The sequence below is a fragment of the Uloborus diversus genome, chromosome 8 (genome assembly GCF_026930045.1).
Source record: "Uloborus diversus isolate 005 chromosome 8, Udiv.v.3.1, whole genome shotgun sequence".
Taxonomy (NCBI): domain Eukaryota; kingdom Metazoa; phylum Arthropoda; class Arachnida; order Araneae; family Uloboridae; genus Uloborus; species Uloborus diversus.
The window spans coordinates 126,116,970-126,134,411 of NC_072738.1; the positions used below are offsets into that span (position 1 = coordinate 126,116,970).

Sequence of the window (17,442 nt, forward strand, 5' to 3'; positions counted from 1 at the left end):
ACAGTATTTTCAAATTTAGAAGTTGTGTGGGGACTAGAATTAGTCTTACTGAGTCACTAGTTTAAGCCTACTTTTACTAAGTCCATCACTTTTGTATTTTTCTATGTAAGAGTTTTAATCTATGCATCATGATGATTTCTGTGATTCATCATGTTTCTGTGTGATCTAGGCATCCAAACAACTGCAGATCCTGAAATTTCTCAAGAGAGGGTGATTGTTTTCTTACCTTACCTCTTACAATGTATATCTGATTTACACCTGCTGAGGGATGGGGAAGGTGCCACATTATTTTTATTTTAAAAAAAATATATATATAATATAGAGATTTAGGCAAGGAGTTCCCCGAACCTATTTCTTTCCTTTTCCGTTACTAGAGTTGTTCTAAAATTGCGTTTGAGAAATTCAATTTGCTAACATTTCTTGATTAATGTTTCTAAAGGCCGTTCCCCTAACATCAGTGTAAAGTTGTTTAAAATTGCTATTTTTGGAATTTCTGTTTCCAAAAATTACTGGAGGAAAATCACAGACCCCATTCCTTACCCTAACTACCTGAGAAGTCGACAATTGCATCTTTAATATACTTAAATTTTTAAAAATGCTGGGATATTCCAATCGAAACTCCTTCTCCTATCACCAAAGATTGTTTGAAATTGCCTTTTAAAATTTCAATTCCTAAAAGTTTCTGGGAGGGGGATTCAAACCCCATTCCTTTCCTTAACATCATATCAAAGATGGCCCACACTTTCGTTTTAGAACCTCAATTCGGAAAAAATTCCAGGGACAGAGTCCTTCAAGACAGGAGGGGAGAGGGCAATCTCCCCTATCGCCCTTCTTTGTATCCATCCTTGCATCCAAGTTAAAATTTTAAATGCTTTTCAAGTGAATCTTTCATGAAGTTATAGGACTTTAGGTTAAGTAGAAATTATACTCAAAAATTTATAAGTTCCTAAGTTTTAAGAAACATACTTTCTCTGTCTCCAGAGGTTTTTATAGCAAAGAAAAACATGTGCGCCCATTTAGGGGGGGGGGCAAGTGGGGGAATTAGAAATTAGAACTTCCTTGCTTTTAAGCACTTTTTTCTTTGCCAAAATGTAAAAGCATTTCTTTTCCAGCCAATAATGAATAATTCATTGAACATGTCAAATTTTAATAACTCCATTCTGTACTGAAATCAGTTTCCATGGGAAAAATGATTCTTAAACAACATAGTTAATTACTTCATAATAATTAGGTACTAGGGAATTCATTTTTAATTTTGCAAGAAAAAAAAAACAATTTTGGGATTTTAAGTACTAACACTATTTTCTTTATTTCAATGAGGATCCTTAACTGCAGTTCATAAAAACAAATGTAGTGCTGTTATCTCTCTCACTGTTTCCATGGAGAAAATACAGAAAACATGTCCTTGATGCGCCTATTTTACGTATGAATTATTCACGACTAGGACCATTGACTACATTGACTAGAACCAGCCTGTTGCTGGTCGTCACTTTTGTATTTGTATTTGTATTCAGTGATTCAAAAAGTCTTGTCTAAACAAATTATACCCAGCGGTATACATAATAAATCTGCATCCCATGTCTCCGTAGTTCCAATAGCATACAACTTTACATCTATATTTTGTTGCACTTCAATTCTTTTATCTTGTTTATAATACTACAAGAATTGCCATAGAAAACCCGAAATAGACCAAAAATGCTTTTATTTAACCCCTTACCGTAATTGAAGTCACTTAAAATTATTACTGTTGTTTGACCCTCTATTTCCAATTTGAATACTACCTAGGTAATTAGTAACATTTTGATACCTAATCCCAGAACCATGTTAGTTTTTTGACTGTCTAAAGCCCCGAAAATCAAATCACTAACCATTTTGACCCATGTTTGTTTGAATGAGTAGAATAAATGTAGCTAACCTTCAAAGTATATGCTGATGGATAGTAAAGCTAGTTTTAAGAGATAAAAGACAAATTTTCCATTTAAATTAAAGCTAATTTTAAGATTGCAACAAGCTCAAATCAATCCATTTCATTCTTATCTATTTTTCTTTTAAGTAGTTCAATATTTGAATGATATTTATTTGACTCAAGACTCAAATTCCTGATTCATATTTTTAGTGATGACTGTGATGTGCACGCAAGATGAATGTTTCTCCAAAAGATGCCCCAGTATATGTAAGCATTGAATATTTATTATTTTCATGCTGAATGTGTATCCAGTAAAGTAATAAATAATCTATTGTGTTAAATAGAAATGCCCTGATTAATTGGCAGCAACACTACACAACAAAAAAGAACTTTTTATCTGCGTCCTGTAGGGCTGGACAATGTAGGAAATTTTACATTGGGATGCATTGCCAACCTTACATTGCGATGTAGGGATGTACCACAATGTAAGGGTTTTTTTAACCTAAACTTGCTTACATGAAATACACCGCCAGCTCAGTCATTCCAGCCGAGGACTGCAGTTTCGTGTTTATTAGCACTCATCAGCCCGGCTTAGGAAATGACTGAACTGGAGGTCGAAAACCTCTTAAGGAAGCCAAGAGTGCCAAACAAACTGGTAGCTAATATAGAATTAGCACAGGCTAGACGAGTGACTGAGGCAATGGTTCGTTTCAACTTGAATATTGAAGACAAAAGACAGAATTATTTTCATTAAGTTACCGCCCTATAGCCAGGGCTAAGGCAGAAATGCATGAAATACACCGCAGCACAGTCATTCCAGCCAAAGACTGCAGTTTCGTGCTTATTAGCACTCATCAGCCTGGCTTACGTGACTGAGCTGGAAGTGGAAAATCTCTGGAAGTGGAAGTCAAGAGTAACTTAATGAAAATATCACTGCCTTTTGCCTTCAATATTCGAGTTGAACCAAACCATTGCTTCGTCACTCCTCTGGCCTCTGCTAATATCTGTATTGGCTACCAGTTTGTTTGGCACTCTTGACTCCCTTAAGAGGTTTTCCACCTCCAGCTCAGTCACTTCCTAAGCCGGGCTGATGAGTGCTAATAAGCACGAAACTGCAGTCCTCGGCTGGAATGACTGAGCTGGCAGTGTATTTCATGCATTTCTGCCTTAGCCCTAACTATAGGGCGGTAACTTTATGAAAATACTAAACTTGCTCGTTTAAATTTTACAAAATACATACTAGGCATAAGAATTGTATATCATGGCAGATACGAATTAACAGATTCTAGCACCAGAAATACTTTTATTATGTTATGAAGCAGTGCTTTAGATTACAGTGAGCCTGTTTTTTCAATGCAAGATGTGAGTAAATTGATGCAAAGGCATGCATTCCATTCAAAAGCTCACATATTCTTGCATTAAAAAAGAGGTTCCTTGTAATTAGTAGCGGCTTCTGCACCGGGTGCCACTCAAAGAGGATTTCACAGTTTATAAAAAATATAAATGCTTTAACTCTAAAAATTTTCACAAATATATCTTTAATAATATTTTAATCTAACAAATTTACCAAAGCAGAGTGTCCAGTATCTGAGGGGGAGGTTACATGTATTGTTTAGGGCAAATTTTGCATAAAATGGATTAGCAGTTTATATTTGTCTTCCAAACTTTTGTTACGCTACAAAAATAGGAATGAATTGATTCTGAAAATTTTATAAATTTCATATTTACATAAAACATTTATAAAGATTTTTTTGTGTGTGTGGGGGGGGGGGGCAGTGACACTACTAGTTACTTACCCATGTGACACCTGTGCTAGGAACTCCACTGCTTGTAACACCAAAATAAATGTCTGCATTTTTTATTGTAATTTTGCTTTCTTTCTGGCAAGTGACTATACGATCAACTTACTAGTTCATCCACATATCTTTTGTCTAAACTAAAGACACATGTGCATTTCTAATATGTTTTGGGAGAAATGAAGGTCCAACTCTTCACACCTTCATTGTTAAGCCAGATTGGATTTACAAACTGTTAATTACTATAAGTGTGCAAAAATTAAAGATAAACAATGTGGGATGCACACCGGTTTTTTGCAATGCATCGCCCAGCCCTAGTGTCCTTGTTATAAATAGTTGATTCTTACTAACTTTGAGTCGAAAAAATATGCGAATGACTTTTTTTTAATTAGCTCTTGTTTTCAAGTTACATTAGAGCGTACTAGGGAAAGATGCACGGCAACGACCCATTTATTTGAGATAAATTAAAAAAACAAAAATCATTTCCTTTAAATGTAATTCAGTAGGTCCTGTTGCATTAAAACAATGTTTATTTTTAGAAAACAGTGGTTGCTTTTAGCCTACTGCTGTAAACGCTTCATTTTCGATTACTTCTTGTACTTCAAAGTATGATCAGCTCTTGTAATAGTCCAATACTTTTGCTGCCTCAACTGCACACCAAGAGATCCAAAGTTGTTTGGCAGAAATTTGCATGTTTCATTAATGCAGAGAACCACATTTTTGGTGCAAGAAAACAGAATTGTGTTAGAAAAATTGTAATCAACATTGCATACACATTTACATTTATAGGGAAAAGTTATTGTGGGGTTTCCACTTGGGGGGGGGGGGGTCATGACGCCGACTGCAGCATGGAAATTTTTAGGGAGGGTTAATTTGACTGTATTTTTGATCTCATTTTGGGCGGGGGCTCTCCTTTTGGGAGAGAGGGAATCACCGCAGCATTTGAGGAGGTGCCTCATTACTCTTTGGCCCCCCACCTGAGTTATTTACACTGAAACAAGGGAAGTAGCTTAAATGCTTAGAATCTAAATCATGTCACTTTTAGAAATTAATTGAAATTGAAAAGTGTTTTTTTTTTCATTGGAAAATAAGTGAATGTGGAAGTCAAATTTAATTTCGTGCAATATAATTTTAAAAGAAAGTAGTACATTTAAATATAATTGCATTAAATGAAAAAACTTACATTAGTTTATTTATTTAAAGTAAAATCAATGCTGTTGTTTTCTTTACAGGGTGGTGGAAAAATAATTGTTGAAATACTTGATCAGCCTCTTTTGGAAGATGTAAATTATTACTTAGTCTTCGAAGGATCCCAACACCGACATGTTACTGTTGCTGAACCAAGTTGGACTGGTGGTACTCTCAAACTAAAAGCTCGAATCCCAAGTAAGCAACCATATAAGAATTTATTTTTATTTTTGCACTGTTAATAGTGTATAGCACAATACTGCCGTGGGCAGGTAAAGTGCAATAACTGCAAATTTTTCATTTTTTTGCATTTTTGTCATCTATTTTTTGTTTGCTTTATTGTATAAGCTTGCTTATTTAGTTTACGCCTACAACACTAATTTCAATGTTTCCCTATTGTTAGTATTGAATCTAAAGCGCATTTCTTCAAATATATTGAAAACTCATTCTGCAGATACTACAGTTTACTTGTCCATGGTAGAATAGTCGTTGGGACATTTGTAGTGAATTTTCTAGGTGAAATACTTTTGTGTATTATTCCTTTTTTTAAATTTTAATAGTTATGAATGAAAGTATTGGCTAAAAAGTGTGAGAACAGCAATAGACTTTCGTAAATTATCTAAAATTCCTCCCACTCAAACAATTCTTATCGCCACTTGCCTCAATCGAATTTTTGCCTGTGTTCTATCTTATGTAATTAAAAACTGAGCGTATGTACCTATCTATGTATTTCTGAGTTACTCCTCCCGAACGCCAGTAAGCTGATCATCGAACCTGGTATCGATGGATTCGTAATTTTCCCGTCTTCATGTTCGGCTATTTAACATAATAATCTGATAAAAATTAACTAGGATATCAATTAAAAAATATTAATTATGAAGCTTAGATTTCAACATAAAATCCCGATTTTTCAAAGCTCCATTCAAATCATTATTCAGTGCTTCATCTCAACTTTCCGTAACAGTGCTTTTGTTAAAATTTGTAACGTGAAGAAAATCATTGAGAAAAAAAACCTGTTGCCATTTTTTTTCTCAAATATGAAGAAATAAATTTCTGGTTTGACGCTTTTCCTGTAATTGGGGGTTTTAAAAGGTTTCCTTTTTGGGTTATTTTTCCGCAATCTGCCGCACAATTTTACTGGTTATTATTTTTCTTTTTGTTCAAGCCTGATTGTTGAAGATGCATCACTTGACAATACTTTTATTTTTGGAGTGGGCCGTGCAAAGCCGGGCACAAAGCAGCTAGTATAATATAATTTACTGAGCTGCTTATAAATGATACCTTGGCTGGTTTTTATAACTTGAGAACTGTGCTGGTGTACGTGATGTCATAGTAGGATAAAAATATAAAGTATCTGTGTACACAACTCAAAACTCTCAAAACTCTCTGCAGGTAGGAAAATCAATATACAGTAGAGAACCAATTATCCGGGAAGTTCGGGATCAACGCTGTCCCGGATAAATGAATTTCCCGGTTTTCTGGATCGCTAAAAAGTGCTATTGGCCGATTGTGTATGAAACTTAAATTACTATAATAAATAGTAATACATATTAAAATAAGAAGAAAATAGTTCAGAAATGCTTATTATTGAAAGTTATTCATAAGACCTGAGACCGTCACATTCATTTTGTAAAGGGGGAAAAAAAAAAAACCACTACTTTTCCATGTTTTAAAACGGAAGAAAATGAAGGGAGTGCAAGAAACAAGTTTTTGAACGTAAATGTACGATTTTTCTACTATAATGTATAAAAGAATTTGTTTTCAGGAATGCGTTTTTTTTTTCTTTTTTTTTTAAATTTTTTGTTTTGGTTTAGTGTTTGCGATTGCGGTAGTTATTGATATAACTACTGCTTTTGCATAAAGTTCATACCAATAGAAATTCGATTTTTGAGTCTTGCGTTTAACGATTTCTAGATTCCACCATCAACTATCCAAAAAATTCGCAAAAGTGGTTTTCGGTGTTTCTCGCGCTTTTCCAACGTTACTTACCCTCCAAGCGGCTTTAATCAGAGACTATTCAGAGATTTCAATAAAATATTGCATTAGAATGTGAAAATATTCATTTCTTTAGTATTCAGTTGGAATAAAACACGAATATTTCAGACTTACGAGTGTACTTTTTAATTAAAAAAAATATTCGGAAATTTTGCCCCGTGTTAAGGATAACCCTTTGAAGTTCGTTTTTGTAAACATTTTCCCGAGTTATAGATGAGTAATATGGTATTTATTACGAAGCCGTTCATAATCTTTTAAGTATTTTAAAAAATGTTTAATTTTTCAAAAATTGCCAAAAATGAATTTTTTTTTTAAATAGTGGAAAAATTGGCAAAAGGTTGCCGGTTTTCTGGTTTCCCGGTTTTTTGGTTCCCGGATAAAAGGTTCTGCACTGTATAATAAGTAGGCAAAATATTTAGTGAGAATGCCTTTTCCTTTTAATCATGTAAAGCAAAAAAGGTACTGTTTTCATTAATTTATCTACCTTTTCATTGTTTAATATCTATATTAATTCACAATTATCAGGCGGGGCACATATCTACAGCAATTGTACCTGAATTGAAGCAAATGTATGACACATGGCATTTACGTGTGCGTCTATATTATCTAGCTGTGCTTGATGCCTCAATATCTCTCATGCTTTTTTTTTTTGTTTATGATTGGATTTAAGCGCATATTTTAGAGTGAATGACCTTCGTTATTAACTTTAAGTTCAAGATTTTTTTTTTTCAATTCAAAAGTCATAAATGTAGAAATTTCAAGACTCATTCAAACTTGAATAAGCACTTTGTAACTTTTCACAATCATATACTTTTTAATTGGGCTTCCTAGCTCAATATAAAAAATACCTTGAAAATAATTATCACCAAAATAAAATAAAGTTCTTTGCTTTGAAATTATTGTGAAAAATTCTGAAGTAGTCTGATAAAGCATTTTCAAGTACACAAGTTAGCTTTTTGTTCTTGAAAATTTCAAATGCATTTTTTGCTAATGCAAAAGAAAAGTGCAGGCTTTTGCAATGTCAAACATTTATGTAAGAAATGTTTTCAGGAATTTAGTTGTATTTTGTTTGCCTCATTATGTGATTTTGGTTACGAAGTTTAATGTGATAGTTTGGGTATTTTTATAGTAATAGGCAAAAGACATATAATTACCCTGTATTGCCAGGCTTTCATTTTGTCCAAAATTTGAGGAAAGCGATTAACTTAGTCCTTTCTGGTGGTATATGTTATAAGGAGTTAGGTGTTTTAAAGACATCTTAGATAACAAAAGCTTTTCGTGGTCAATTTGTTTTAATTGTTTATTTTTCTGAAGTGGTCCTTGAAAAAAAAAAAAAAAAAAAAAAGAATATTTTAATGTACATTTAAAGGAGATTTAATTACTGTTTTTAAAAGAAGTGTTTTGACAGATTTTTGCATTTCTGTATTCTATTTTTAAGGTTATGCAAGTTTGCTTTTATTAGTTTATTTTTTATTTATTTTTTTATTTTTTTTCTCTTTTTAAATCTATGCAGCTTTCCTATTAGGTACATAAATATACAAGGCAGGCCAACTAAGTTTCTTTAAAATTACATATTAAAAAAAAAAAAAAAAATCCAAGTAGCTCTTTTATAACTTTTTAATTATCATTCTTTTTCAGTCTTTTGCATTTCAAAATAGTCCAAAAAGCATATTTCAACCAAAACTTTACATACTACCTAATTTGCTTGATTACTTAAGATTTATTGAGATAGATTATGTACCATTGAAGCGATGCATAGTGTAAAAATATCCTAACACTAGAATATTTAAATGACAAGAGAAAGAAAATAACTAAAGAAGTCCAACAACACTTAGAGTAGGCATAATTGCGCTTATACCTGCACACTTTTTGCATCATGAATAGAGGGCGCAGTCAGAGCAAGAAAAGAAAATATATAAGATCATGAAAACAGAAAAGATTCATGTAACACTGTGCTCTTATAAAAAAAATTTCATGCCAAATTTTCACCTTTCAGAGAACTTTTTTGATCCCAATATAATAAAAGAAGTCTCATGTATGAATGGTGGAAGAATCCTTAAACCATAAACATTAATTTTTATGACAGTCTTCATTATTGAAGTATGTTAAAAAAGTATTGTCATTTAAGTTTCTACTGAGGCTTTTAATTAATTTTTCTTTGATAAAAAAATTGCATTCCTAAATGCATTAAACCAGGAGAAATGATATCTGCAATGGAAAACACTATGATTTTCTTGTTCTATTTCTGTAATTGTTGTCATTGATACATTAGGTAAATAAATTACATGATTTGTAACTTTTTTTAAAATCTTTAAACAAAATAAACATTGAGCTTTTGATTTTTAACGTTGTATAATGTACATCAGACTTATGATTCTTTGTAGATACTGCAAAATACTTTCCATGTTTAAGAATGCGTAATTTTAATTTTACTTTTGTTTTTTTATTTATAGTAGATAGCTATGATTATGAGGAAATTAATTTGCAAGAATTTATTCTTGAGAATTTGTAATTAATAATGCATGAACTTTCACAGTATATTATTTCTTTGATTATTTATACCAAGACCCATTTACGTATTGTATTTTTTATAATAGTTAAAGACTTTCAAACAATATTCTCCTATAGGAATCTCTAAGTATGAGGAAATAAAATTACAAGATTTTACTCTCAATTATTTAATTAATCATGAAGAAATTAGGTACAAATATGAATATTAAACATTCCTTAACAATTAATTCATTAAATTTTCATGATTTTCCTAAAATAAAATGGTTTTTCTTAGAAATAGTAATAAAAACCAAATAAACCTAGTTTAAACCAAAAAAATCATCATCAAAAAAAAAAAAAAAAACGGTTTTTATACCAACCTTGATGTACAGTATAACTTCGATTTAACGATACCGGATTTTACAATTTCCTTAATTTAAGGATACATTTCACTGGTACATTTGTCTGCATTGAATGCTTATACTCCTCGATTTAAGATTTCCTTGATTTAACGATTACTTTTTTCTATTCATTGATAATCGTTAAAGCGAGGTTATACTGATTTCTATTTCTGAAAGTGGAGATGAGAAATCATCTATCCTATTCCCCTAAATAAAAGACATGCTTCTGGCAATTACCAATGCTGGATCTATGGGGGAGCAAGCCGGGGCTCTTGACTTTTGACGATGGATAAGGGTTTTTCAAGGATTCAAATCAATGTTCCAAGATGTGCTCCTCCTGGGTATAATCCAAGAATAGGAACTGGTAATTACTGAAGCAACCAGAAAATTAACAAATGAAACATTGATTTAGAGAAAGGGATGGAGAAATTATCAATTCATTTTATGATAAGGGTTTGAATGTACAGATCTCATGTGACAAAGAAGGGCAGGAATGTTATCAAAATATTTCACTTTGTTCTTTGACTTATCCCACAACTAAGGACTTTGTTTACATCAACCAGAAGTGGCTTTAAGTGATTCCATAGTTGTCACTAGCCAAATCAGTGTAATATTGTTGAGTTTAATAAATTTAAAAACAGCATCAAATAGTTATTTTATTTGCATGTGACTTTCTTGTGTTTTGGTCATTCTGCAATATGGAATAATATTTCATTTAAATATGCTAACACACCCTGAAGAACGTGTTGTTCTTTAGGTTATATTGTTACTCAACATTGTTCAACAGTTTTAAAATTTAATGTACATGGTAGGGTCAGAAAGTTCCCAGAATGGTTGATAAAAATTTATGGAAAGAATATATAACATTTTTACATTATTTTCTTTCAAAATAGTCTCCTCCTGCATCTACACTTTTCCCCATCTTTCATGCAATTGTTTGAAGCACTCCTAAAAGCCGTTTTTTGAAAATTCTATCAATCACTTCAGCATATTTTTCATTACCTCTGACTTATATGCATGTTCAAGGCCATGATGTGCTCAGATTGGTGGCCATGTGGAAGGCCACCAATCTGAGCACTGTCTTCAATTGTTGTGTGACCGCTTGTAAATTGCGATTTTCTACACTGTGTCATTGCCATATGCTTATTTCAGAGTTTCCAAGAGTAATTTCTCCAACAGCATGCAAATTTTGATATTTCCATGTAAGGCTGCAGGGTTGCCAACTGCTCCGCAAAAATGGCGAAACTCCGCGGCTCCTCAAAGAAGTTACTTTGTTCTACATTTCCCGGACGAACGTTTTCAGGCTTATATTTTGCTATTATCATGTCAAACATGTAAATATGGGAAATTTAAGATGCTTATACTCAAAGATTGAAATGGTGTTTTAAGCTGTTTTATAAATTTAAAAATAATTACTAATGCTGAAAATGATTATTAAAGCTGTGAAACAATTTTAGATAGGTGGTTTTGGTTATTTTTATTGATTTTTATACAAAATACCGAACTGCTTCGCAAAATTTCCAATTGCTCCTCAAAATCACCACAAATGCTCCTCAAATTGTTCCGTCAAAGTTGGCAACCCTGGGGCTGGGCCATGAAGGAATTTTTACATCGTGATGCATCGTCAAATTCACATTGCGATGTTCCAGTGCATCACAATGTTATTTTTATTTTTTTTGAAAACTTTACTTAAATTTGCTTGTTTACATTTTACAAATTATATACAAGGTATAAAAATTATATTATGCCAGATACTTACTAACAGATTCTAGCACCAGCAAAAAAATATCAATAAAAGGAGGAAAAAAACACATTAAAAGTTTAAGATAAAGATAGCAATAAATATTGCAGACGCATGTGTTGAAATTACTAAGAACCTTCTTTTTTCAGTGAAAAAAGATGTGAGCTTATAGAAGTCAAGTCATGCATTACATTCACAAGTTCGCATCTTTTTGCACTTAAAACGGGTTTCTTCTTAACACCAAGATACGTGTCTGCAGTAACGATTGCAAACTGGCGTCTGTACACCAGTACTTGGATTTTTAGTCAGTGCGGCATTGATGCATCGGTTTAGAGAAACATTCTGAACCAATTTAATGATGCGAAATGTACACAAGGTTTTTGCGATGCATCCATGCATCGCCATGTTGTTCTGTTGATGACATTTCACATACAACTGCAATTGCTTACTGAATAGTACAGCACCTTCCCCAGCTGTAATGTCAACCTCCCAAACAAAATCTTCCAGCTTATTTCAAAAATTTCTTAACCAAGCCTGACAATGCCGGGAACTTTTTGGTCCTATCCTGTGAATATGTTACTGCTCTCTGGGTCTAATGACCTTATTAACCAATCTTCTATTTTTTTGCAGCTTCTCACCTGCTTCAATTTCTCTGTTCTTCTCACTTTCCTTGCAACTTCTCTTGACTTTCCTCCTTGATACAATGTCAATGCTTAGTTGTGTTTGGTGTAAGAATGCTGCTTTAATTTCTTTTCTGTGCTTTCGTTTATGCTGGTATACAAGCAATCAAGATCTGCCTATTGTAAAATTAAGTATTAATCTGTATGTAAGACAAATAAAGGAGATGGTCTTACTTAACTGTTGTCTATCTCAATTTCAGAATTTTAATTTTTGGAAATAATTTCATTTTATTCTAATATTGTATTTTTAACTCTATTCTAGCATATAACTATCATTGGAAATTCCTTTTTTTTTCCTAAAATAAATAAATAAATCTTAAGAATTATCTCATACTTGTAAACAAACCAACAAGGATAAGTATTTGAATAAGATGTATAGAGGCAGGGGCGACGAGAGCCCTGGGCCCCTTGTCAGTTTGGTTGCCGGTCCCCTTCAAGGCCAGCTCTAGTAGTTCACCCGCCCTAGGCTAGGCCATATTAACAAGTGCCCCTCTCCCGCATTGAATAATAATAATATTAATGTAAAATAAAGATATTTTTACAAAATAAAAACAATAATGAAGTGTTTACAATTGAAGGGAGTTTCTAGTTGAATTCCAACCTGGGTTTTGCGTATCCAAGCACTGGTACACATTTTAAATTATATTTTTATTAACATTAAAGTATAATAATGAGATATTAATGTTTTCAAATAATTTTTAAATTGCGTAATTTGCCACCTCTAAAAGTAAGTTGAATTTCTAGTTCAATTCCAAACTATGTTTTTCATATCCAAGCACTGGTACACACTCTTACTTATCATTATTATAATTATTAATACTGTCTTTAGCATTGAAGCAGTGAATCTAATAACGCTGAAACAGCTATTCATAACTGTTTAAAAAAAATTCAATTTTGAAATTTGCTGCCCCTAAAATCTGCCGCCATAGGTGGCCGCCTAGGTCGCCTACCCCAAGAGCCAGGCCTGGTTCCCTTACCCTCTTAAAACTTGTAGAATTTATGCTACTCTGATTTCCAGTAGGGCTCACTCAAGTCCTGGGCCCTAGTTTTAGTCTAGGCTGACATGGCCTCTCATTGCAACTGTATAGAGGCTGTTGGAGAAAAATGTGTCTCAAAGCACTACTTTTTCATCTCCTACTCTTCTATGACATGATATAGAAAATAGTCATGTCATAGTTATTATTTGCAAGGTTCAGTCATTAGTCAGGCAGACAAAGTTACTGATCTGGGGGTCCTAATAAGTCAGGATTTAAAGTTTAGCCAACAGTGCAGCAATGCTAGCAACAAAGCCAATAAGATGCTTGGGTTTATCAATAGATCTATTTCAAATAAATCTAAAGAAGTTCTTCTGCCCTTATATAGAAGTTTGTTAAGACCCCATTTGGAGTATGCTGTTCAGTTTTGGTCTCCTTATCTTAAGAAAGACATTAATGTATTGGAAAGGGTTCAAAGGCGGGCTACAAGGCTAATAAGTGGACTTTCCCACTTAGATTATGATTCCAGGCTTAGAAGGCTAAAAATGTACAGTCTTGAACAAAGAAGAGACCGAGGGGACATGATTCAGCTGTTTAAATTTATTAAAACGAAAGATGTTACGGGGCTAAAGTTTAGCACTGAAAACAGGACAAGGGGTCATTGTTTTAAGCTATTTAAATCTCAGGCTAACATGGATATTAGGAAAAATTATTATTTTAGCAGGGTAGTAGAACCTTGGAACAGCTTACCGGAAGAGGTGGTAATGAGCAAAGGAGTAGACAGTTTTAAGAGGGCCATTGATCTTCACTGGGGATTGTAAATTGATTAGGACCAGTCTAGCTGGGCCCAGAGCCTGTTGCTGGTCGTCACTTTTGTATTTGTATATTTGTATTTATATAGATATCTAAATTTGAGCGAGAATCCAGAAAAGTCAGGCTTAGTGGAAATTTTGCGAAAAAAGATACTGTTGTTGTGACTCATGAGTCATTTAAACAGAGATTCACGAAACAATGTAAAAGAAATTAAATTTATAAAAACAACTTTACACTAGCTACTTTTTTTGTGTATTATTTATTTATTTTAATTAATTATTTATTTATTTTTGAAGCAAACAAATCAGAAACATTTTCATTAAATCAAAATACTATCAATTGAGAGAACAGTTAGAATGCTTAGTCTTGTGTCAATTTGCTCATAGTGGTTCTTTAAAATGGTGTTTTAATGATTTTTTTGTGAATGAAAATTTAAACTGAAATGGAAGCTATTTTTGCATCCTAGATCTTAAGTATGAACCAAATTTATTTAACACGCATTATGCATTCAGCAATTTCTGGTAACACACACACTTGTGATGGCAAAATTTTGCCAAGAGCCAAATGTATCAAGAGATTGTGATAAGTCACCAAATATGTCTTTCATTGTCTGGAGCACGAAAATTTGTGCGATTGGAATGCTATACAGTGGTGTTTTTCTGCTTTCCAATATGACGATGGCAAAATAAAACTAAACATTTAATGAAATATTTCAAAACAAACAATACAAGTAAAAGGTTTAAAATCAAATCATGTAAATTCTTAAACTTAAAAGCATTATGATAAATTCTCCTTGACCAGCATGCTGTTGCACTATTAGCAAATGCTTTTCTGCTCAAACGAAAACACAAACGCAAAATCCTATTATATCCTAGTTCAAACTTGGGTTTGCAGCTCTTCTTCTATCCTCACCTTGGCGGTAGAAGATCGTTAGCCTTGGCTTCATCATGCAGCGGTTGGTGCGGTGGTCCGCTACAGTTTACAGTCAAACTCCCAAAGGAACGTAGATTTGGAAAGAAAGGAGCTAGCTTAACCGTTCCAGTTTTTAGTCTCGCTGAATCAATTACGTATAGTATTTCTATCAATAAAATCTTGGGATCATTATCTGATGGTTTTGATTTTAGTGAGTGGATCAGCTATTGCATAAAGGAATTATACAGCTGCAAAAAAAGTAAGCTTGGTTAAATTTAAAAAAAAAAAAATTGCAATGCTGAGCGAAAGAAACCCACATTTTTTTCAAGATATCTCTTTGTATGGGGAAAAAAAAGAAATGAAACATATTTTTGTTTGCAAAGTTCTGTATACAGTGAAGAATGAAGATGAAATTTGAAACCACAATTGTTACTCTCCAAACACTTATTAACACTTCTTCGTTTTACTCATTCAAAACTTGATTTAGAGAAAATAAAACTACGCAGTGGACTCTCTCTATTCTGAACACTCATGGGGCCAATCAAAAGTGTTCAGATTATGGGTGCATTCATTATAGAGGGAGACTGAAGAATCCATGTATATGTATTTCTATAGCGTTAATGGACTATGTACAATACTTTGCTTAGTGAGCTATACCAGTTGCTGAATTTTGGATTGATGGCTAGTACAACTGCAATTTCTAATTCAACTCAGTAAGATCTTGCATTTATTTTTTTCTTTTTAAACTTAAGAAGTTTTACACTACATTCAACAATAAAATATTACAATACAGCTTCAATACCTTTAGAGAAAAAAAAGAGCAATTTTTAATTTGTTTTTGCATTGTGTGTTCTCATGCAAGGTACGTGTAATCAACCAAGTGAAAATACTTTCTGGTGATTCTCAGCTGCATTTTTCTTGAAGGTATTCATACTTTAATGGTCTTGAACACTACTTAATACAATGGTTGGATTCTTGAAATCTAGTTCAGTGGCAGAAAAGGCTCATATTGCTCATCTAAATGATTTTATGTGATGCAGTATATATCCAGGAAAATAATTTTTCTTCTTACTCTCTCCATCTTCCCCTTAATGCCCTTCAACCAATGTGATGAAATTGTGAATGTATTTCAGGCTTTCCAATTTGATTCATAGGAATTCCCGAGTTCTGATTGTGAACATGTTCAGTATATGGAGAGGTAATCATTGAACAGGGTTAAAAATAGTGTTATATACTGGGGTGTTCATATTATAGAGTGTTCAGAGTACAAAGAAGTCTGCCTATGTTAAGTCTATGAAGTTTCACCAGGACCATCAAAATGTGTTCAGAATATCGGGGTGTTCACATAAGGGAGTTTTTAGATAGAGAGAGTCCACTATATACAGTGGCTCCCAAAAGTGTTCGTACACCTTGAAATTTTTTAGTAAAACCAGAATAACGCAAAACTGAATTCGAATATGAAGTCCAATATTTTTTTCACAGCATTCCTATGTCATTCCAAACAAAACCCTGTAGTTTTTTCAAAATATTGACGGATATTATTTTTGAAATTGGTCAAAAAACGAAGAGACAGAGAAATAATACGCCACAAAAGTCATTGTACACTCAAATATTTTCGAATAAATTCATGATTAAAATTATCATTTGTCGTTTTTTTTATTATTTTTACATTGTGTTGACCCATAAAAGTCATTTGGCTTTAATTTTTTGTTTATTTATTCCTTAATATTGTGATTATTACTTTAAAATGACTGGTATTTGTAAAAAACCACAAACATCGTTCGAAATTTGAATTTTTTCCTCACAGTAGCGGTAAATTGGTTTGAAATGTCTCTAAATTAGTTAAATTATTCCATTCTATAGTAAAGTGCTTGATAAAATTCTTTAAAGAAAAGAATCGGACCGTAAACAAGGAAAGAAAAGGTCAACCGGCAAAGTTGAGAAAGCGTGATTGGAGATTTACAGTTAAAAAATTTTATGAAAAATACACATTTGAGTGCTGTAAAAGTTTCTGCAGAACTGAATGAAACATTTTACGTTTAATTTTTACCTGAAATTGTTCGCCAAGCTCTCTGATTAGCTGGATTAAATGGGACCTCATCCTGCACAAATTTTCTTGATCGTGCGAAAAACAGTAAGCTTACGCTTTCCGTCGTAAAATCAATGATAAATAAGCTCAAAACGTTTTGGAACAACGTCTTACTTATGAATGAAAATAAATTCAACATTTTTGGTTAAATTGTTGTATAACTGTATATGGAAGAAAAGAAAATGAGGAATTTAATCTTAAGAACTTAATTGGATCAGTTAATCAGGACGGTGAAGGTGTTCTTGTGTGAGGGTGCATCTCAGCATCAGGACTTGGAAATTTGGAATTTTTTGATGAAATAATGAATTATGCTGTTCATTTAAATATTTTAAAAAACAATTTTAAACTATTAGCCCAAAATTTGGTAATTGGAAAAAACTTTGTTTTTTATCAAGATAATGATAAGAAGCACACGTTCGCGTTTGGTGCCTCAAAACTTCTTCTTAAGCTTAGAAAT

General features: G+C 32.7%; 1 protein-coding gene across 1 annotated transcript in view; it reads left to right on the top strand.

The window, feature by feature from the left end:
• Positions 1 to 2,116: 2,116 nt before the first annotated feature.
• The window catches only part of LOC129228586 (A-kinase anchor protein 13-like), a gene marked incomplete at its 5' end in the record, with an annotated part of 173,203 nt that continues 157,877 nt past the window's right edge, over positions 2,117 to 17,442 (top strand). The window contains 2 exon segments of the mRNA XM_054863269.1: positions 2,117 to 2,173; positions 4,935 to 5,088. Coding sequence (XP_054719244.1) covers positions 2,141 to 2,173; positions 4,935 to 5,088 — 187 coding nt within the window.